At 38.9% G+C, this 21816-nt stretch overlaps 2 protein-coding genes across 7 annotated transcripts in view; both read right to left on the bottom strand.

Annotated features, from left to right (window-relative positions):
* Positions 1 to 12695, bottom strand: part of LOC143845751 (protein MLN51 homolog) — a 55318-nt gene extending 42623 nt beyond the window's left edge. For 5 of the 6 annotated variants that reach the window (XM_077354162.1, XM_077354161.1, XM_077354164.1 and 2 more), the window contains exons 1-6: positions 11591 to 12690; positions 9526 to 9628; positions 9051 to 9358; positions 8093 to 8943; positions 6666 to 6780; positions 6235 to 6357 (exon numbers count right to left, since the gene is read on the bottom strand). In XM_077354162.1, coding sequence (XP_077210277.1) covers positions 6235 to 6357; positions 6666 to 6780; positions 8093 to 8943; positions 9051 to 9358; positions 9526 to 9628; positions 11591 to 12090 — 2000 coding nt within the window. In that variant the 5' untranslated portion in view covers positions 12091 to 12690. Of the gene's footprint in view, positions 1 to 6234; positions 6358 to 6665; positions 6781 to 8092; positions 8944 to 9050; positions 9359 to 9525; positions 9629 to 11590 lie in introns of all 6 variants that reach the window. The other variant, XM_077354166.1, reaches the window with a different exon arrangement.
* Positions 1 to 21457, bottom strand: part of LOC143845753 (uncharacterized) — a 100332-nt gene extending 78875 nt beyond the window's left edge. The window contains exon 1 of the mRNA XM_077354168.1: positions 20207 to 21457. The gene's annotated coding sequence lies outside the window, so the exon portion shown is untranslated. The remainder of the gene's footprint in view (positions 1 to 20206) is intronic.
* Between the last annotated feature and the right edge of the window lie 359 nt (positions 21458 to 21816).

Genomic DNA, 21816 nt, shown 5'->3' with positions numbered 1-21816 from the left:
ACAGATTGCCTTCGCCGGGCGACCTCCATAGGGCCGGTCAACCGTGCCGTTATGTAATTTGAATTTCAAATAGAGAGTCCGATAAGGGCGGGTGACCGTCGTGCCTCGGTTGACCACCGCGAATTGGAAATAGAGCCATTGGAGCTTGCGCAGGTTGACTTTTTCAACCGTGTATTTTCGATTTCTCCCAAAAAAATCATATTTCCTTGTGGGCTATATATACACACTATCTAAACCTTTCTAAATAACCTTTTGTAAGATCAAATCCTATCTTCTTGAACTTAAACTTTTACATGAAAGGTTAAACCTCTTTAAACTTGTATTTTTACATTATTTCAAGAGGATCTCCATAGGCATTACATTTGTATCCATTCCTTGGAGAGTTTGTGAGATTTCAAAGGTGTAATCTACCTAATCTAAAGGCATTGAGAGTTCTTATCTTTTAATTCTTCATATGTTTTTTAGAGTCTCCGATTCGGCCCGCTAAGAAAGGTAAATCATTGTAAGAGGGACTGTGCCCTCGCAAGGCTTCGTGCAGAAAGGGTGTGATCCCTTTGAAGGAGAAGTTGGTGTACGGCTTTGAGATTCGCCCGTTGAAGAATCTTATGTTTTAGTGGAAATCCCAATGAGGGAAACTTGGAAGAGTAGAGTAGGTCTTGTGATAGACCGAACCACTATAAATTGTGTGTTCCTTGTGGTTGCATCTCTTCTCCTTCTCTTGCACATTGGCGATTGGTAATCTCTAACCCTATTTGTGTTTATGTTTTAACTTAACAAGGGTTAGTGAATGTATGCTAAAGTAAGATCTAAACCCTAGATTCCATCATATTGAATATTTGAACAAGGGTTAGACCATATATGCTTAATTAATAACTTGATTTAAATAATCCATTTAATTAAGCCCTAAATTCCCTAAATTTTTAATTGATCAATTCACCCCCCCTCTTGGGTTGTCACACCCGTATTTCAGTATATATTGCCCATTTGAAGATATGACCGTTTGGAGGTAAAACTGTAATAATCTGGGTTGAAAAAGTCAAGCCTCGCAATCCCCAACGGAGGTCGTCAGCCCCTATCGGGCAAACCTTTTTAATTTCAAATTTAAAACCGTCGCGGTCGACCGACCCAATGGCAGTCGCCCGGCGAGGGCTACCTGTTTGATAAAAAATTAAGCTCAAACCTTTTTGCGGTCGACCGAACCTATGGAGGTCGATCGGCCAGACCATGCTGGAGTGTTTCTGGATTTCTAGAAACACCTCCGCGGTCGACCGGCCCGCTATTTTTCGACAAGTGCTGGATTTCCAACTACCTTGCCGCGGTCGTCCGGAGAACCCCGGTCGACCGGCCCTGTGTTAAATTCCATTTTTACCTTAAAAGATCATGGGCTTTTGGGCCATGGTCTTTTGGCTTTAGTCCTATATTTTTAAATACATTTTCAAGTTAGTTTTAAAACATGGTTAAGTGCCTTTGACATCTCTAAAAACAAAGGAGAGGAGAATACATCTAAGAAGACTTGAAAAGCACTTCAATCTTCTCTTGAACTTCAAGGCTTCAAGTCAACTTCACTTCTTGGATCTTCCAAGCTTTGGCACTTCAAATGCTTTCCAATGAAGCTTCTAGGCCTCGATCCAAGCTTCCTTGAAAGCAAACTAATGGGATCGACAACTAAAGACAATCAAACTCATTACTGATACAAAATTACTGGAATCATCAAAACAAGAATGAGATGCCAAGGGTGGGAACCATTGGGCTTACATTCTCCCCCTTTTTGATGCTGACAACCACAAGGGATTTTCCAATAAAAGCTTATACATTTCTCTCCCCCATTGGAATCAACAAAAAGTTGGGGCAAAAGACAAATAAAGAGAATAAAATTTTCAATTATTAGGCTCCCCCTAAATCAAGGAAATTTTGAAAACAACTCCCTCTCTTGTGAAAATAACTCCCCCTATCAAAGATAAAAACTCAAAACAAGAGGGAAACACCCTTTTTTTATAAAAAATAAACATGCCAAGGTAAGCAAATAACCAAAAATACATTCGAACCTTGGGCTTTAAATCACAAACTATGAAGGATAAGGATATTCAAGATTTAGCAGAAGCCCCTAAACTAAGCCAATTTCAAAATGAAATCAAGTTGGGGCTTTGGGAATCCAAGCTTTCTTAGTCCCACGGCTATCCCTACTTAGCTTAGATGCACATTGAAATTGATAATGCCCATGAAGGCCACAATAATGACAACTAACTAAGTGGTTAGCAAGACTAGTTCGATTATGATAGACATGTTGAGGTTTTGAACTAGCCTTTTTGAGGAATATGTCTATAATTTTGTCTCCATTCATAAAACCATATATACCATCCTTAGCCTCTCATTTTCATTTTGAAAATGATTTATTTGTTTTAAAAATTCAAAATTTTCATCTTCAAAAGACTTGGATGAACTCGCCATATTTTGAAAGCTCAAAACATGAGTCTTAAGTTCACTCAAGCGACCCTTAAGGGTCTAATTTTCAAGCTTTAAGTTATTTTCCATTTTGGCTTGAGCTTGAAATCTAGAAGAAAAGTCTTGATTTAAAACTTCAAGTTTTTTTTTAATTTGAGAAAGATTTTTCTTTAAAACTTTATTTTTAGACATTTGCAACTCCAAGGTTTCACAAACTTCATTATAAGACATTTCATTATCACTAGAACTTGAAAAAGAAGATGGATGGGAACATACCTCATTTTTATTCTCTTCGGTGATGGCCATGAGACATACGGTCGGATCAATATGGGCCGAGATACAAAAGTTTGATTTTTCTTCCTTTGAGCTCTTGATAAAGAATTACTACTGTCACTAAGCCCGTCCCAATTTGCCACATGTGCTCTAAACTTCTTCTTCCCATATTTCTTCTTTTTGTTCTTGAGGAGAGGGCATTCGACTTTATGTGTCCGAGTTTGCCACATTCAAAGCACCTTATTGGGTCCTCATTCTTTTCTTCGCTCTTCTTTTCTTCATTTTTCTTCTTATCTTTTCTTCCCTTCTTCTTCTTCCACATTTTCTTGAACTTCTTGAAAGCTTCCAATTCATCGCTATCGGAACTTGAGGAAGAAGATGATGATTTGGGGGTAAAGGCAATGGATTTTCCTTTGTCTTTCTCCTTGAGCCTTGATGCTTCGGCTTGTTGGTTCTCCCTTCTCTTCATCTTCATTTCGTGAGTAATGAGGGATCCAACTAACTCATCTAACTTCACATTTTCAAGATCTTTTGATTCTTCAATCGCCGTGTCCTTGGGGTCCCAACTAAATGGAAGACACCGGAGAAGCCTCGTCACCAATTCCAAATTTGTATAAGTTTTACCTAAACCTTCAAGCTCATTAACAATATTAGTAAAACGAGAATACATTTCGGAAATGGATTCATTTTCATTCATTTTAAATTCTTCAAGGTCACTAATAAGAAGACTAACTTTAGACTTCTTGACTTGTGAAGTCCCCTCAGGAATGGTTTCAAAGATTGTACATATTTCCTTAGCCGTTTTACAAGTAGAAACCTGATTGAATTCGTCGGGAGATAGAGCACAAAAGATTGTGTTCACTCCTTTAGCATTCAATGCGACTCTCTTCTTTTGAGCGGCCGACCACTCACTTCTTTCCTCTGTGGTAGCAATGTATCCATCTTCAATGAATTCCCACATTTCATAATCTAAAGATTGTAAAAAGAAGCTCATCCGGGTTTTCCAATACCCGTAATTTGAACCATTAAAGTATGAGGATCTAGAAACAGATTGTCCTTCAACATATCAGGATGGGGTTGCCATTATCTTTTCCTCTTCAATTTTTGAAATTTTCAAAAACCTAAATAAGAGCCATGTGTTCTGATACCAAATGAAATCCCAGGGGTGATGGCAACCCAAGAGGGGGGGTGAATTGGGTTTTAAAAACTTTTGCCAAATATCAATGTGGAAGCTAAAAACAAAGGCAAATGAAATCTTTAAGCACACAAATGAAAATAAACCACAAATGCACAAAGAGATAGAAAGAGTGCACCCGAGATTTATAGTGGCTCGATCACTACCAAGGACCTACTCCACTCCACCAAGCCTTCTTAGTGATTTCACTACGGATTCCCTTAATAGAGGGGAATCAACCCAATTACAAAGATGATCCGGCTCCACCTCGCAAGACTCGCCACAAACCGGAGAAAGCTACGCGTCTCCAACACTCGCTCTTGGGATGGCTACGCCTCCCTTCGCACTCGCCAAATATATAATGATCTTGAAGAAAGAAAATTAAAATCCCTTCAAGAGGGTTACACAAGATGGAAGAAAGATGTACAAATATAAGCCTGATTCCACTTCTTTGCTTAGAGATGAGAGAGGCACTAAAACACTTTGATTTTGATCCTTTAGATGTTCAAGATAATGCAAAAAGATGTTTAAGAAAGGTTTGGATAGTGTATATAAAGCCCATTTGAAAATATGACCGTTTGGGGGTAAAACTATAATAATCTGGGTTGAAAAAGTCAAGCCTCGCAGTCCCCAACGGCTCTTTTGCCAGACCGGCACGGTCATCTGAGCCATGGAGGTCGTCCGCCCTATCGGGCAAACCTTTTTAATTTCAAATTTCAAACCGTCGCGGTCGACCGACCCAATAGCGGTCGCCCGGCGAGGGCTACCTGTTTGATAAAATATTAAGCTCAAAACCTTTCCGCGGTCGACCGAACCTATGGAGGTCGACCGGCCAGACCATGCTGGAGTGTTTCTGGATTTCCAGAAACACCTCCGCGGTCGCCCGGGAAACCCCGGTCGACCGGCCCGCTATTTTTCGATAAATGTTGGATTTCCAGCTACCTTGCCGCGGTCGCCCGGGGAACCCCAGTAGATCGCCCTGTGTTAAATTCCATTTTTACTTTAAAAGATCAGGGACTTTTGGGCCATGGTCTTTGGGCTTTAGTCCTATGTTTTTAAAAACATTTTCAAGTTACTTTTAAAACATGGTTAAGTACCTTTGATATCCCTAAAAACAAAGGAGAGGATAATACATTCTAAAAAAACTTGAAAAGCACTTCAATCTTCTCTTGAACTTCAAGGCTTCAAGTCAACTTCACTTCTTGGATCTTCCAAGCTTTGGCACTTCAAATGCTTTCCAATTAAGCTTCTAGGCCTCGATCCAAGCTTCCTTGAATGCAAACTAATGGGATCTACAACTAAAGACAATCAAACTCATTAGTGATACAAAATCACTTGAGATTGGAATCATCAAAACAAGAATGAGATGCCAAGGGTGAGAACCATTGGGCTTACAGTTGAGTTGTAAAACCAAAAGAAAAGAGACATGTATCAACAAATTGAACTAGGGATCCTTTTTCCGTCTATTTTTAATTATATTATGTGAAGTGATGATATGGGATTCCCGTATCCATATTCACACCCTTATTTGTGGGAAACATCAACTTGTAATCCCTACTCCCGGTATCAGTATCCATGCCCATAGCGGCATCTCGGCATCATAGGTTAAAACTTGAAGTCGTGAACTTTGAAAATGTGTGCGATCATAGGACACAATCATCAGAATTCTTACATAGGATGCATGTGTGCGATCACACACACAAACTGTATAGAAACTCCCAGAGTCAGTCATCAACTCGCTGAAGTCGACCCGTTTTACGTCAGACAAGTTCTCGTCCAAGTCCGAGTTTGACCCTACAAAGTCGATCAAAGATTCCTCTGAGTCAAAACAGTTATGAAAATTCGACCACGCCAATCATTGACTCTTGATTCAGTTTTACCTTCGCTAAGTTCGAATTTTCAAACAATGCCCAGATACACACATGCACATGCAAACTCATGCGCACAACCACACAACATGGGATCAACATCCATCCAGCACCATAAACACCATCAAGGCATTTTTTTTAATGGCAGCCAATTAAATTGATAGAAGACAGAGATGGTCAATTACAAGGCAATGGGAAACATAAGAGAAAAAATTAACAATATGGAAAAAGGAAAGAACAAAAAGCAAAAATTCAAGGAGGTAGGTCGTCAAAAAGGGTGAGAGCCTCCTTAGCAACCCCCTCTTTCGCCGGTCGGTCCAACACTTTGCTATAATAACCCAAGATAATAAGAGGGAAGAGTGTGACCTATTAACCCAACACTCAGCTATAATGACACACGAAAGGTAATTGGAGGACATAGACCATAGATAATAAGACCTCAAATACTGGTCGAGACAGTGATGGAATCCTGCTTACCTAGAGGCACCCATTGAAGATGTTTGTCCTGATGGACGAGCATAATAACCACCATCAACAGCAAAATATGGAGAACCATATGTTGCTCCTAAAGCTCCAGCAGCACCTGCCAAGACCGGCATCCTGGAGATAGAAAATATGGCATCATTGCTATAACATTTGCAAGAAGCATGGTGTGAAGAAACAAATCAAGCCTAAGCACAAACAGTATTATTCACTAAAAGACGTGCAAATTTGGCAAGGAACAAATAGTATCTTCCAATGAGTCAATCAGTCATTTGTCAAACATCTAAAATGTACATCCTAGTCAAGGACGTATACAGAAATAAGTCGCCAAAGAGAATGGCAAAGGGGGATACTTCCTCAAGCATCAAAGGAAATCGAGTTAAATAAGAGAAACAATCATAAAACTACTGAGCGAACAAACTTACCAAGTCATTTCAGAATTACCCAAACCAAGTTGTGGTTGGGCAACATATCCAGGAAAGGCCATACCAACAGCAGGGACCCCAAGGCCACCATGATGCTGACCTCCAAATTGCATAACTGTGGATGCACAAACAACATAAGAGTCTCGACTAGAACAACTAAACTCACAATCGAGTATAACCATGGTTTTAAATTTCGGCCGAAATTTCGTGAAATTGAATTTTTTTTTCCAAAAATATAGTATTTTTCTGAAATTTCAGCCGAAATTACCAAAATAATAAATTAATTCTGCCAATTTCTAAAAAAAAATAATTCTTTTTTTTTACGGGGTTTCATCCAAAATTTTGGTTTCGGCCGAAACCGAAATTTAAATCCATGAGTATAACTCTAGAAATTTATTTAGTGAAGATGACGATATCGATATATGAACCAAAAAAGTGTTCTCTTAAAGAATAAATTAAATGAATTTCAATTGCAGAGATAAAAAAACGGGGGGGGGGGGGGGGGGGGGGGGGGAGGGGAGGGGGGCAGTGCACGAGGCTCCCGCCATTGCGGGGTCTGGGGAGGGCTAGATGTACGCAGCCTTACCCCTGCTTTGTAGAGAGGATGAAATAGAACATGCGAAAAAGTCCTAAAAGAGAGATTGACCCATAGTTGCCAGAGTGGGAAGTGATGCAGAAAGCGAAAGCGGAAAGAGAGGGGTTTAGAAAAGATAAAAAACGGGAAGCAAGAAGTTTTAAAGAAAATGTTTCATTAAAAGTCAACGTGAAGTATATAATAAGCCTCATTGGAAGCAAAAAAATACATAGAAAGAGTAGGATTGTAGTAGGTTAGGAAGGAAGGGTTAACATACGTAAGGATTACAAGCAAAAAACAAGACTTTGTGACAAATTAGAATTAATAGTTTTAGAAATTTAAAGTTTCACATTTATATTCATATTTATCAAATATTAAGATTTTGGGCAAAGATCCACATAAATTTCATTTGAAACTTAAGATGAGTTTTCAAGTTTTAAATGCATTTTTTTAAGTAAGATCTTTCAGATTTATCAGAGGAGAAAATATTCTTTTAGGAATAAATAATCAACTAAATAGGAAGCGTAATCTTCAATTGGGAGGAAACGTGTAGGAAGCATCTGGGAAGCACGCTTCCCTTAAATTTGGGAAACGAGAAGAACTTAGATTCCGAAGCGAGTTTCGAGGAAGCGAGTCTCGAGGAAGCGAGCTTCCCATCTAACTAGGAAATTTCCGGTAACTATGGGTTGACCAACAGAAAACAACATGTAAAAGTAGAACTTGACTTTAAAAACATATATAAACTGTGCTTGATGTTTTGCTACATGAAGACGATGCAACCAAATACTAAGAGTGAGAGAGATGTTTAATGGATCAAAAATATAGTGCAAGCATGTAATCCCATACGCTTTACCTGGCAATAGTCCAGGAGGAAAATTTTGATCACCGTGAGAAACACCCATAGCACCTGTGGCTCCAATAACCTGGGCCCCATTGTAAAGGAAAGAGCCCATTCCGCTTCCTTGAATGCTGGATTTTCCCTTTCCAACCAAAGCAGTCTTAGATTTACTCGATCCTGGTGGAGATTCCACATCCCCAACTTCAGAGGAATTGGTTGATGGACCTTGAGGAGGAGAAGAAACCTGAGTTCCACTACCCAGACGCTGACCCAACTGCTGAGTAGAAGGTTGTAAAGCCGGCTGAACAGGACTCCGAGTAGACCTTTGTGGGACAGTAGTGACCGGTGCATGTGAAGAAGCTCGATTGCCTTGGTTAAGAGATGAGGTGGGCTGATAATTAAGCTGACCTGAGATACTCAAACCCCTGCCCTGGACCCTGGATTGAGGCAACTGGGTTGTGCTAACAGGTGAAGAAGATCCAAAAGGCTGCAATTGCATATTGGTCAATGGTTTCCCAGAAATGGGATCAATAGGATCATCCATATAATGTCGATCCTGGACCATAGGATCAACAACGGTTTTCCCTCGCAGCAAGGCACCAGAGCGGGATGCAGAGATATTCTCCTCCAAAACCACGGAAGGAGAAAGGTTCCTATTGATACTTCCAGTTTGTGTATCATCTTTCTGTTTTACATGGCTATCTTGATTGGAAGACCCAGAGGGATAAAATGGAGGAGAAGCAGAGCTCAAGCTCGAGGCAAACACATTTTTGCGAGGGAAAATAGGGTCAGTTTGTACATTGGGAGTGTGTGCAGTCAGTCTCCCTGAGCTAGTATTTGACGTTGTGTCAAAAGATTTCCCATATCTGCATGAGGAATGTATCGATGAAAAATGTAACCATAATGATGCAGCCAAATTGCCAAAAATAAATAAATAAATAATAATAGAGGAAAAAAGAAAATATTTGCATACTGTCTGTTTTGAGCTCCATGGTTCTCTCTATTGTTCGCATACTGTCTGTTTTTTTCATACTGTCTGTTTTGAGCTCCATGGTTCTCTCTGTTGTTTGCATACTGTCTGTTTTGAGCTCCATGGTTCTCTCTGTTGTTCTTCGCAGGAGATACATATCTTTTGGGCCCTCTTCCCCTTACAACCTTAGGCGCATTGTTCTGATTGTTAGTGTCATCATAACCTCTGGACCTGTTTCCTTTTACATACCCACGGTCCATACCTCGGTTTTTACCCCGACCTCTAAAATGACCTTTAGAGGTTCTCCTTTCCTGGGAATAACAATCGTAATAGCATTTTTTAGATGACAGTACATACAGGTTACAGAGATTCTTTTTAGCTGTACATAATACATAGTTCTTTCCTCACCTAAACAAGAGAAAAACCACGAAAAAAAGCATGGAATCGTGCAAACAAGAGAAGGTATGAAACAGTTCACCTCAGCATGGTACGCATCTTGCAAATTCATCTCTTCAAACCTATCATGCACCCATGCCCGGTCATCTTTAGATTCCCACAACTTCCGTCCACCAGGAGTGCGCCTAAATGAAAGACAAAAACCAATTATTGTATATTACCTCTGACGTGGTGCACGTAAGATGAACAAGCCATTGTTGCATAGAGACGATAAGGAATAAAGGAGAGCTAACACACAAAAGAAAGAACAAAGCCACTTACCAAACTAGAAAAAACATAGCCTATGATTTAGTCGACACTTTGCAGTTATTGCTGACACAAGTGTCGTTCCGTGTCCGACACGACACGCGTGTCCATCCGTGTCGACACGCCTTTGGACACTTTTAAATGAACAGCTAAAAGTGTTAGACCATGTTTTTGTATCATGTCAAGTGTGACATTCTATTTTATTATAGAATATTGTATTTACCTCTTTTATTATTAACTCTTCTTTTATTATAAACTCTTCTTTTAGCTCTTCTATAACTAATATTTCCTGTTATATCCCCTCCCCTAGACCTAAAATGCTAAACAAACTCTTATTCCAATACTAAACAAACTCTTATTCCAATACTATATTCATTTTATCATATTGGTCTCCCTTTCTCATTGTATATTGGAAACGGAAGAGAAATAGATTAAATTGATGAATACGTTGTTATTTGATTATTGCATTTTGTTTTAGATTATAGTTGATAAATTCTAAGATTTATTAGTTTGTTAAATGAATACCAGATTTATAATGTTACGAATTATGATAGTAATCAATAACTTTATACATATGTATGTGCTACCATTTCTAGATTTTTAGATGTTGCCAATGTCAGACAACTCGTATCCGAGTAGAAACTCAACAAACAAATCCTATCCACAAATTATGATTATATATACTTTAAACTTTAGCCGTGTCCCCGTTTCTAAATTTTGGTGGTTTGCCGTGTCCAACACTACGTGCCCGTGTAACCAAGGTTTTAAATTTCGACCGAAATCCGAAATTTCGAGTTTCGGTGGAGAGAAGGGGTGTTAGAATTGATGGGAACAACAATAAATGACAGAAAGCAAATGTCAAGAGGCAATCTCACGGAATTCTCTTTCCCTCTGTGCTGCCTTATTTCATGGAATTTGTGGTTCTGTCCAAAATCATATTCAGCATAAACTATAGAGGCACAAAAAACAATAGACTCCCACAACAAACTGAGCATACAAAGCTTTATAGTTCTTTCTGTTTTTATTTACTTTCTCGGCGTGGAATAAGGATCTTTTACAGCCTTGATCATAAAGATGAGTTAAAAAAGATGTTGCTAAAGACATCAACTAACTTAGGCCCTGTTCGCTTTAGATTATGTAAACCAATCGTGAGTCCAAAACGAATTACTGGACTCAAAATTAAACATAATTTAGAGTCCAATAACAGGTTTTGGACTGACAATCAACTGTCATAATCTAAAACAAATAGGACCATAGGGACCAAGGTTTTAAATTTCGGTTTCGGAATGCGTTTCGGTCCTTACCGAAACCGAAATTTTAGGCGAAATTTCAAATTTTCGTTTGAAATCCGTCGAAATAGGAAAAGAAATATTTTATCCCGCACGAAATTTCAGCCAAAATTACCAAAATTTTGTTTCGGTAATTTCAGCTGAAATTTCATGATAATATTAAATAACGAATAAAATTTATATTTTTTTAGGGATATTTCTTAAATTTCGACCCGAAATTTGGGGGATAACAAAATTTCGATCAATGTTAAATTTCAAAATTTCGGTCAAAATTATGTAACGTTTCGACTTACCCAATTTCGGTTTCGGTACCGAAATCCGAAATTTTGGATTTCGGTCGAGATTTAAAACCTTGATATGGACTAATTTAGGACCACAAAACTAACTCCCCTTCATTTCATTTTCCTCCTCCCATTTTAACATTTCATCGTTTAAAACGAACACCAATGCACGCATATATTCTCAAAAGAAACCCAATAAAAATATAAAATTTTAACAGTTTCTATACAAGAACAAAGTAAAAAAACAGACTTTTAACACACACAAAATTACCTATGCCGACCGCCACCACTATTTCTGAAACGATCATCATGCATGTAGAAAGCACCAGCAGTCGGCACGGAGAACGGCTCGCTCTCCTTTTTCTCCTCCTCTCCCTCATTCTTCCCCGTCTCCTCTCCGCCGGATCTCCGTCCATCCCCACCGGATTCCGGCGAAGCATCCGGTCCATCAATTTCTACTCTGGCGTTATCATCATCCTCTCCTCCTTCACTAACCCTCTCCTCAAATTCTTCTACTTCTTCTACTCCTCCATCTTCTTCTTCCTCCTCTTCTATCTGTGATTCGTAGTCTTCGTAACCAGGCGCTCCACCCTGACCGTCCGATTCACCGTCAGATCCAATCCCAACCCTCAGATCTATGCTTGATTGTTTCTCCCTCTCCTCTCCATCTCCATCCTCATCATCACTCGCCACCCTCCGCCGCATAGTTAGTGGCACGATCGCCTCCTCGGGATCGCTCTCATACTCCAGTTTTTCTCCCTCGATCGCCATCTATTCTTCCAAAACCCTAACCCTAATTCCACCGAGAATTCCCCACAAGTATGTCGAATTTCTTCAAGATTTCTTAATCACAACAACAATCAGACGAATCGAAATCCAACAGAGGAAGAGATATTAAAACCCTAGGGTTCTTAATTTTGACGGAAAAGGAAAGAAATTGGGTGAGATAATTCCCTCCCCTTGGTTGATTTGGGGGGTTAGGGTTCTCTCTCCCTCTATCCCTCTCTCTCCTAATAAAAATCTGCTTCAGCAGAGGTAGATTGCGAGATTTTATCTTCGTCTCCGAGTAAAAATCTAATGCAGGGGAGAGATAGATTGCGAGATTTTTTCATTTTATTTTACTTTCCAAGAGTTTTCGACTCTAGACCCGCGTGTGAAAACAGAGGGAGCTTAAAATCTACTAGGAGAAGGAGTGGCTGCGATTGCGCAGAGAATTAATAGAGGGGCCCACATCGACTCGGGTGTTCCCATTTTTCGGGTTTCCCTCCTGTCATTCTGTATCCGTAGACCGCTTGCCAACTCATGGAGCAATGTTGAAGGTAGCGGATAGATAAATTGGGAGTGCGAGAGGTAGAAATCATATTCTCCATCCAATGTAGTATGTCCCACTGGAAGCGGGGTGAAGTAGAAATCATATTCTCCGATGCAGTAGTTCCCCAGAGAGATAGATGTGGAGGGATTAAGTGGTTAGCTACTTAGCTCCAAGTCCAATAACTGGACCAACCCTCCAAATAGGGATGGTGGTTGTTGGGGTTAAAATCGGGGAATCAGTAGGATAACAACAAGTGGCAAACGGCCCACGCAGAAACGAAGCATTCAAACCTCCTCGCGGCTTCAACCGGGACAAGGGCGCCTGACCTAGCCAGTGGCCAAGTGCCACCAACCACTCAACCTTGCGAGCCCTAGAAACAAGCCTCCGACTGAGTGGAAACCTTGAGCACGTTGCCTTATGCCTGATTATCGGCACATGCCACCACCCGAAACCACACCGGGTCCACATCGCCTGCTAGCAACAATTGATGCGCACTACGTCTGGCTGTACAGAGTCCAGTTACCTGTCATCTTATTGGTCTGCTAGTCCTGGATGACCTTACAATGTGCCTCCATGTTGCATAAAAATCCTTAGCATCTATCATCTCATTGGCCCGTTAGTTCCGACTGACCAATTGCTACCTTTAGGGAACATGTACCATCACCCCCACCTACCCAATGAAAGGACATCGGCAAAAGCTTCCAATCACCTTCATTCTTGGGACCCATACACACTAGCAACTATACTGCTCCAGTACATGTGCCCACTCAAGCGAAAACATTGTGCCATATTGCCCATTACATTCGCACCCTAGAACATAGAACCTTCGCCTATAAAAGGGAACCATGTACTTCATTTCAAAGGTAATGCAGCACCATCAGTACTGGGTTATCACTATGATGCCTTAGTCTGACTTGGGTGTTGAAGGGTTCCCTCAGAGTTCCTACTCCGGCTGTCTCTAATCATCTTTATGTGAGCGCATGTGTAACGACTCGAATCTTCAAAAGGCCTAAAATCTGGATCGTTAACTGACTGATGTAATAGAATATAGAGAATTTATTTCAAAACCATAATTTAGCAAGTCATAATGAAACAAGGTACTAACCATTTCTTATAACTACTAAAAAAACAACAACAACAAAGTTTACACTCTTATCTTTATGAAATTACATATCTCATAACTCCAAAAGAATAAAAAAAAACAACTTACCATATGGACAAATATACGCCAAAATTTACATGTAACAACAACAAAAAACATTGCTAAGAACTCATATAGATCATTGCCTCCCTCACTAGATCCCCATGTCCCCAAAATTCTCATTCTTTACAACTGTATCATCACCTGCCACCGAGATGTTTAGGGTAAGCACATCTCTAACTTAGTAAGAATTACATGCGTTATTCAAGATTCAGTAAATATATAACGCTTTATAATAATCTAAAACATTTAAAGACAACCTTTAAAAAAAAGAATTAATCACTAAATTATTTGAAAATAAATCGTAATTGGAACTTAGAGTTGATTAACATGAAAAGTGGGTTTTAGCCCAAGGGTTCTCATGGGTTCAACCATTCACATTTTCCTTGTTGTTTTGATGCTAGCAAACCTAAATTGATTAGTCTTTATGGACTAATGTGTTGCTTTGTAGTGTTGTGCCTTAGACAGGAATTTTACATGTCATATCGCCATTGCACAACACAACTCAACACATGGGTTGCGGATCAACATGCACAAAGGAACCAAGGAGCTTGCACATACATTGGAGACATCATTCCTAAAAGATGTTCAAGTCAAAGATCCCACAAGCATGCCTTGCAAGTGCCAGTAGAAGCTTGGAGTTGAACTAGCATTGGTGACACCTCATGTGCCACTCAACATGATTCAAAAAATGGAGGAAGTCACAAGACCCAAAGAAAGTTGAAGAGTTCACTCACAAGTTCAAGATGTCCAAGAAAGTGAGGAGGAGTCAAGCAATCCAAGAAGACTCAAGGTTATATCATTTTTAGATTGTATTTGGAATCCTCTTGTTTTATGTATTTGCACTTTCAAAAGGTTTTCAAATGGTTTTCATAAATAAATTTAACATCTTTAAAAACCATCCACACTCTCCAAAACATGTTTGAAAACCGTGGACAAATACCCAAAGACCATAGCCCAAGTCCCTGAAATTTTATATTTAAAACTAAGATTTCAAAGTAGGGCCGGTCGACTGGGGTACCCCGAGCAACCGCGGTAAGGTGGCTGGAAATCCAGCACCTACCGAAACTTAGCGGCCCGGTCGACCGGGGACTCCCGGCGACCGCGGATGTATTTCTAGAAATCTAGAAACAATCCAGCATGGTCGGGCCGGTCAACCGCCATAGGACCGGGCGACCGCGGATAGGGCTCTTGACCAAAAATGAAATGTCCAGGTTACTCTCTGCGGGTGACCGCGATAGGTTCGGTCGACCGCGATGATAAGAAATTTTAAAATAAAAAGAGAGTGTCTAATAGGGCAGGCGACCGCAACACTTCGGTCGACCGCAACGGTCTGAAAATGTAATCGTTGGGGCTCAAACTACTAGTTCTTTTTTGGCCAGTTATTTACTGTTTTGCCCCCAAACGACCATATTACTACTTGGGCTATATATACCCTATCCATGACCAACTAAACAACCTTTTGCAAGATCATTAAACATCTTTTTTACCTAAACTTTCATATCAAAAGGTTATTCCTCTTCTATGCTTTGAATATGCATTCTACATTTTATCAACAGGATCTCCATAGGGCTTCTACATTTATTATTTTCTTTGAAGAGTTTTGAGAGCTACCTTTTTTGTATCAAGCATATCAAGAGGCTAAGAGAGTTTTTCATTTGTTCTTCATTGTATTGAGGGCCTTTGATTCGGCCCGGTAAGAAAGGTGAATCAAGTTTGTATGAGGGTCTTAGATTCGGCCCGGTAAGAAAGGCGAATCTTGAAGTTGTAAGAGGGTTTCCGATTTGGCCCGTTAAGAAAGGAGAATCCGGAGCAAAGAGGGTTTGTTCCCTAGGAGGCGGAGAAGACGTTTGTAAAGCTTGGAGATTCGGCGTGAAGAATCTCACCATTAGTAGAGTACCCAAGGAGACAAACTTGGAAGAGTGGAGTAGGTCTTGTTGATAGACCGAACCACTATAAGTCTTGGTGTCTCTTCTTCTCTTGCCTGACCTCTTCTTGCATATGGTGTTTGGTAACATCTAACCCTCTTTATGTTTATGTTTAATTAAAAAGGGTTAGATTTAAACTTGTAATGTTTTAAACATCCTAATTAAACTTATAATTACTAATTGTTAAAATTAGTTTTAGCAATACACTCAATTAGGATAAAATTTTTAATTCACCAATTCACCCTCCTCTTGGGTTGCCCTACTTGTATTTCAGTGGGTTATAAAAAAATTAAATAAAATTCTTTACAAGTAATGAACTCATACATGAAAACATATTCACATGAAACAACACATAAACTCACATATGAAAACATACTCACATGAAACAACACATAAACTCACCCATGAAAATTAAAATCCTATATGAACACCCATAAGTTCTTTTCCAATTCGACACAATATGCAAATAAAACTAATACTTTCATCATTCTAATTTTTCTTTTTAAACAACTTGCTCTCACATATGGTCCAAGAGCTACCTATACCAATTCAGTGGGTGGAATTCCATTACCAATTCGGCCATTGGAAACTTATTTACTCTGAGTCCCTCCCCAATTCGGTCAAGGCGAAACATCGGAGAGGATCACTGCGTAGGTCCTATACATATACTGCCAGGGTCCCTTACCAATTCGGCATAGGTCTCACCACCAATTCGGCCCGTGAGTCTACCTCATATGGTTTCACCACCAATTCGGCCCGTGAGTGTGCTCCATATGAGTGGTTTCTTTGTAGATAACCCTGTATTTTTTTGCAGTAATTGTCATTCTTATTTCACAGCCAATTTGGTTTATCAATCCATTTCATTCATAAATTAACGCATTCATTCAAATAATCATAATTTCACTCATGGATAAGATCACATATGCATCACATTTGCAATAAGTCTCCTACATAAACTTATAGATCTCTTTCAAATGATTGTACATGCAATTCATTTCCATATTACCAAATGCATTAAAATCATAATACAACCACTAATTATAAATTTTATAGATATATAAATCATCAACTATATTTTTTTTAAGATATATATGTGCATTAACAATTTTTCATCAGAGGGCCAAGTTGATGTTTAGTCAAATCAAAATACAAATCATATCAAATTTTATTTACAGTCGAATGAAACCATTTGGAATTGAAAGAGGAATTACGATTACAAAACATAAAATTTCTCTAGAAGTTTTTTAAATTTTATAAATATATAAATCATCAACTATCTTTTTTTTAAGATATATATGTGCATTAACAATTTTTCATCAGAGGGCCAAGTTGATGTTTAGTCAAATCAAAATATAAATCATATCAAAATTTATTTACAATCGAATGAAACCATTTGGAATTGAAAGAGGACTTATGATTACAAAACATAAAATTTCTCCAGAAGTTTTACAAATTTTTTTTATTACGATTTAAGTATCAAGCAATCATCATCTCAATTCAAGGTTTAAACAAAATTTCTACAGGGGTAAGTTTATATCCATTCAATGCAAAATCAATATCAAATAGAATTTAAATTTAAATTTAATGAAACCAACTGGATTTTAAAAAAAGTATTACAATTTAATAACATATAAATTTTCTGAAATTTTTGTAGTTTTATATGATAGCATTAAGAAGTTAGGAAACAATACTTAAATTCAAGCTCTAAACACAGTTTCTGTACAGGGCAGCTTGATATCTAGTGGATTAAAAATCTATATAAAATCGAATTTAAACTGAAATTAAATTAAATCACTGGATTTTAAAGAATTCTTATTATTATAGAACATATAATTTTTCTAGAATTTTTATCATTTTTTATAATAGCATTAATAAGTTAGGAAATAGCACTTACATACAGTTTGTAAACACAGTTTCTGTACAGAGCAGCTTTATGTCTAGTCGATATAAAATCCATATAAAATCGAATTGAACTTGAAATTGTATGAAACCACTTGGATTTTAAAAAATTATTACTATTACAGAACATATAATTTTTTCATAATTTTATAGTTTTTTATAATAGTGTTAAGATGTTATGAAACAACACTAACATAACATTTCTGTTCAGGGCAGGTTGACCTTTACTCAAATAAAATTCCATATCAAATCTAATTTACATAAAAATTGAATGAGACCTCTTCTATTTGAAAGAAAACTTAAGATAAAAGAATATTTAAATTTTCTAGATTTTTTTAGATCTTGTTAACATGGGTTTAAGAACCTAGAAGTTAGATTCTAAATTCAGATTCTAAATACAATTTCTGCATATAAGAGATTGATGTGTAGTTAAAGAAAAATTCATATCAGATTGGATTTTCATTAAATCTAATGAAACCACTTGGATTTTAATTATGAATAATTATTCCAGAACATATTATTTTTCCATAATATTTGGAAAAGATTACATGTAAATCAATAAAAATATATGAATTAGCATATGAATTCTTACCTTTATTCCCTCTCAAATTATTCTAAATCTATTCTCCAAATCCCTTTCCTTATTGCTCCTTCTTTCCTCTTTCTTATTGTGGTACCCGAATCCCGCGAGAGGGGTGTGGGGCGCGAGCCGCCGCGCGCTCTCTCTTGGTCTCTCGTATCCACGCGATTGGCGTGTGCATTTTATTATTGATTTGAATTAATCTTTCCTGTGAACTTGGGATCACTAAGGCAATCCGAATTCCACACGAAAGAGACTGACAGAGTCGCCACCTAGATGTGGGATCTAGGACCCGTAATTAACCAGAAATCTAGACTCGCTACCTGGTTACGAGAATGGAAGGTATGGGGAGTTATCCACCACATGCACCATTCTTGCCCGATAATCGGTCTTCGATTCCAAAAGCTAACTCTTTTAAATTTATTTTAAATGGCTCATTCAACTCTATGTTAATGTGCGAACTAAGTGACATGCATCCTATGATCTAATTTCAATGTGAATCCTAAATGTGTATCTTGATTTATTAATTTGTCTGGATTCAATCTAAGTGAAAGTTCTCCTAAAATTCTAATTTCATGGAAAGTCCTAAGTGATTTGATTAAGCATTTACAAGAAAATTAATATACAAAACACCACAATTTGTTTGTGGTGCCGACTCGCGGGTGGTATGCCATCAGACATCCAAGCTGCCTACGTACCCAAGCCTCACTGGGATCAGAGTCGACGTAGTTCGGTGCACCTAAGCTAAGCTACATATGCCTAACTCAACTAAGACACCGACCTAGACGGGATTGACTGTTTCAACAGTTTTAAGAGAAGTTATTTAATTCAAGTTGAGGATTTTATTATCTTAGGATTTCATCTAAGATGCTATATGATTCTTATCTGAATGCAAGTTGTCCCTTAGACTAATGCAGGTTTGCCTACATCCTAGTTTACTAGGCTTGTCCTAGGGAAAGATTGGGTGACTAGTGTAACTAGACCTATGGCACGGTTGCTATACATAGCAAACGTCCGTGATGAGGCTGGACTCCTAACTCTAGGACTCCCTAAAACCTAAGACTCCCTAAAACTTAGGACACGACACGACACCGGTGTTCCTAAATTGGGCTCTAAGGGTCCTTACGACGGAAACCATAATCCAATGGTTCCGAGAGACACGAGATGAATCGAGATGATGAATAGTGTGAGGGAATGGGAAAGATAGAGAAAGGTGCGACTGAACTTGGGAGTGCCAAATTGCCTACGTACCCCGTGATGGGGATCAAGCCACACGTAGTTCCACTGGGGAGGTTGCTTGGATTTTGGAAAACAGGTTTGGTATTTGGATCAGGAATCGGGTTTGTATTTGAGCATTGGACTTGAGATTCAAAAAACATTGATATAGCAATGGGATTTTGGAATTGGGAATTTGCATCAAAGAATTGAGCATATTGGAATCATCAAGGGTTTGAATTTTCGGAATTCAAAGTGGGCGGGCTTATGAGATTCGGCCAAATGGATTCAGACATGCGACTCGGATTGTGTTGGGATATGACTTGGTTGGATTGGGTTAATGGTTAGGGTCAAGTGAGTCGGGTCTAAGTTAGGAGCAAACCCGAGACTAGCCATGGTCTAACTAGGAGGAAGCAGGGTACAAACCAGGGTGCGGACCAGGGTGCACCAGTAGGGAACCAGGGTGCAACCAGCAGGGAAGCAGGGTGCGAACCAGTAGGGAACCAGGGTGCGAACCAGTAGGGAACCAGGGTGCAACCAGCAGGGAACCAGGGTGCGAATCAGTAGGGAACCAGGGTGCAACCAGCATCGAACCTGGGTGCAACCAGCAGCGAACCTGGGTGCAACCAGGGTCTAACCAGAGGCTAACCAGGGGGAAAACAGACCCTACATGCTTCCTAACATGGTTTTTCTTTTAAAGTAAAAGATATGCATGAAAACAGACCCTACATAGAATTGAAATAAATGCCTACCTCTTTGGAAACCCACTTTGTGTTTGATTTTTCTTTGATGGTAATTCCTTGAAGATGATTCCTTGCTTGATAATGACTGCTTTTGATATATATCACCCAACGTATAAAATCACCCGATCCGGCAAGGATGGCCGAACCCTTGAAGAGATGAGGGAGAGGGATGAATTTTCTAAGAGAGGGGTTCTTTTTCTTCTTTTTTTCTTCCTTCTCCTCTTTTGGATGGTGGGATGAGAGGGTATTTATAGGAGAATGGGATAGGAGGTTAGGTGAGGTTAGGTGAGGTTAGGTGAGGTTAGGTAAGGTTAGGTGAGGTTAGGTGGTTAGGTGAGGTTAGGTGAGGTTAGGTGAGGTTTGGATGGTTAGGATGAGAGGAGAGGTTAGGTGAGGTTAGGTGAGGTTTGGATGGTTAGGATGAGAGGAGAGGTTAGGTGATTTTGGATGGTTAGACCTAGGTCGAGATCTGCCATTGATCTAACGATTTACGGAAATCGGGTCTCGGAATGGAATCAGGGTCCGGGCTATGAAGTGACCCTAGCTTATTTTGTCCCGATTGATGATCCGTAAAGTCAGATCAAGATATTAATGACCTAAAACATATAAATCAATGATAGAGGGGGTTCTCACATGGATTTAACACACTAAATTCACCAATCAGGGTATTTTTCAATTTTTCGGGTCTAATCATCTCACCAGGTACATCTCTTTATCATTTTGTTTTTTTCAAAAAATTTGAGGATGCATACTTTACCAATGAAATTCTACGGATCAATATATTAGGTTATTGTTGGTTAAAGTAAGGCAAAATGTGGGTGTCTACAGATGCCCCTCTTTGGTAGAGACGACGTAGTCATCGAATACCAAAGTCAAAATGACAGAACCATTTTGCGTAGCTTTAATCGACAAAGAACCCCCTAAACACAATGCAACCTAATATAATGCAAGACCTTAGATGAAATCCTAGAATTGGAATGCAATAAAACAAACCCGCTGCGGTGCCGCTGGCAACGAGAGAAATGGGATACCATTTTCAAATGGATTTTCGGAGGGAAAGGAATATCGCTTTTGAACAGCTTAAGAGGAAATGAGACGTCATTTTCAAATGGTCTCAGAGAGAATAATGGATGACTTTTGAAAGATTCTTAATGAAAACGCAGCATCATTTTTGAATGGGCTTGGGCAAGATGAAATACCGTATTTATACGGATTCGAAGGAAATGAGACATCATAGTTGTATGATGTTCAAAGGGTATAAGAGACCATTTTTGTATGGACTCGAAGAGAATGAAATACCGTATTTGTACGGATTCCAAGGAAATGAGACATCATAGTTGTATGATGTTCAAAGGGGATAAGAGATCATAGTTGTATGGACTCGAAGAAAATGAAATACCGTATTTGTACGGATTCCAAGGAAATGAGACATCATAGTTGTATGATGTTCAAAGAGGATAAGAGACCATAGTTGTATGGACTTGAAGAGAATGAAATACCGTATTTGTACGGATTCCAAGGAAATGAGACATCATAGTTGTATGATGTTCAAAGGGGAAAAGAGACCATAGTTGTATGGACTCGAAGAGAATGAAATACCGTATTTGTACGGATTCCAA

The sequence above is a fragment of the Tasmannia lanceolata genome, unplaced genomic scaffold (assembly GCF_043159265.1).
Source record: "Tasmannia lanceolata isolate RefF3 unplaced genomic scaffold, GAP_Taslan_0.1 ptg000015l, whole genome shotgun sequence".
Taxonomy (NCBI): Eukaryota; Viridiplantae; Streptophyta; class Magnoliopsida; order Canellales; family Winteraceae; genus Tasmannia; species Tasmannia lanceolata.
The sequence above is the reverse complement of the archived record's forward strand: the minus strand, read 5'-3'. Positions and strand labels throughout refer to the sequence as shown.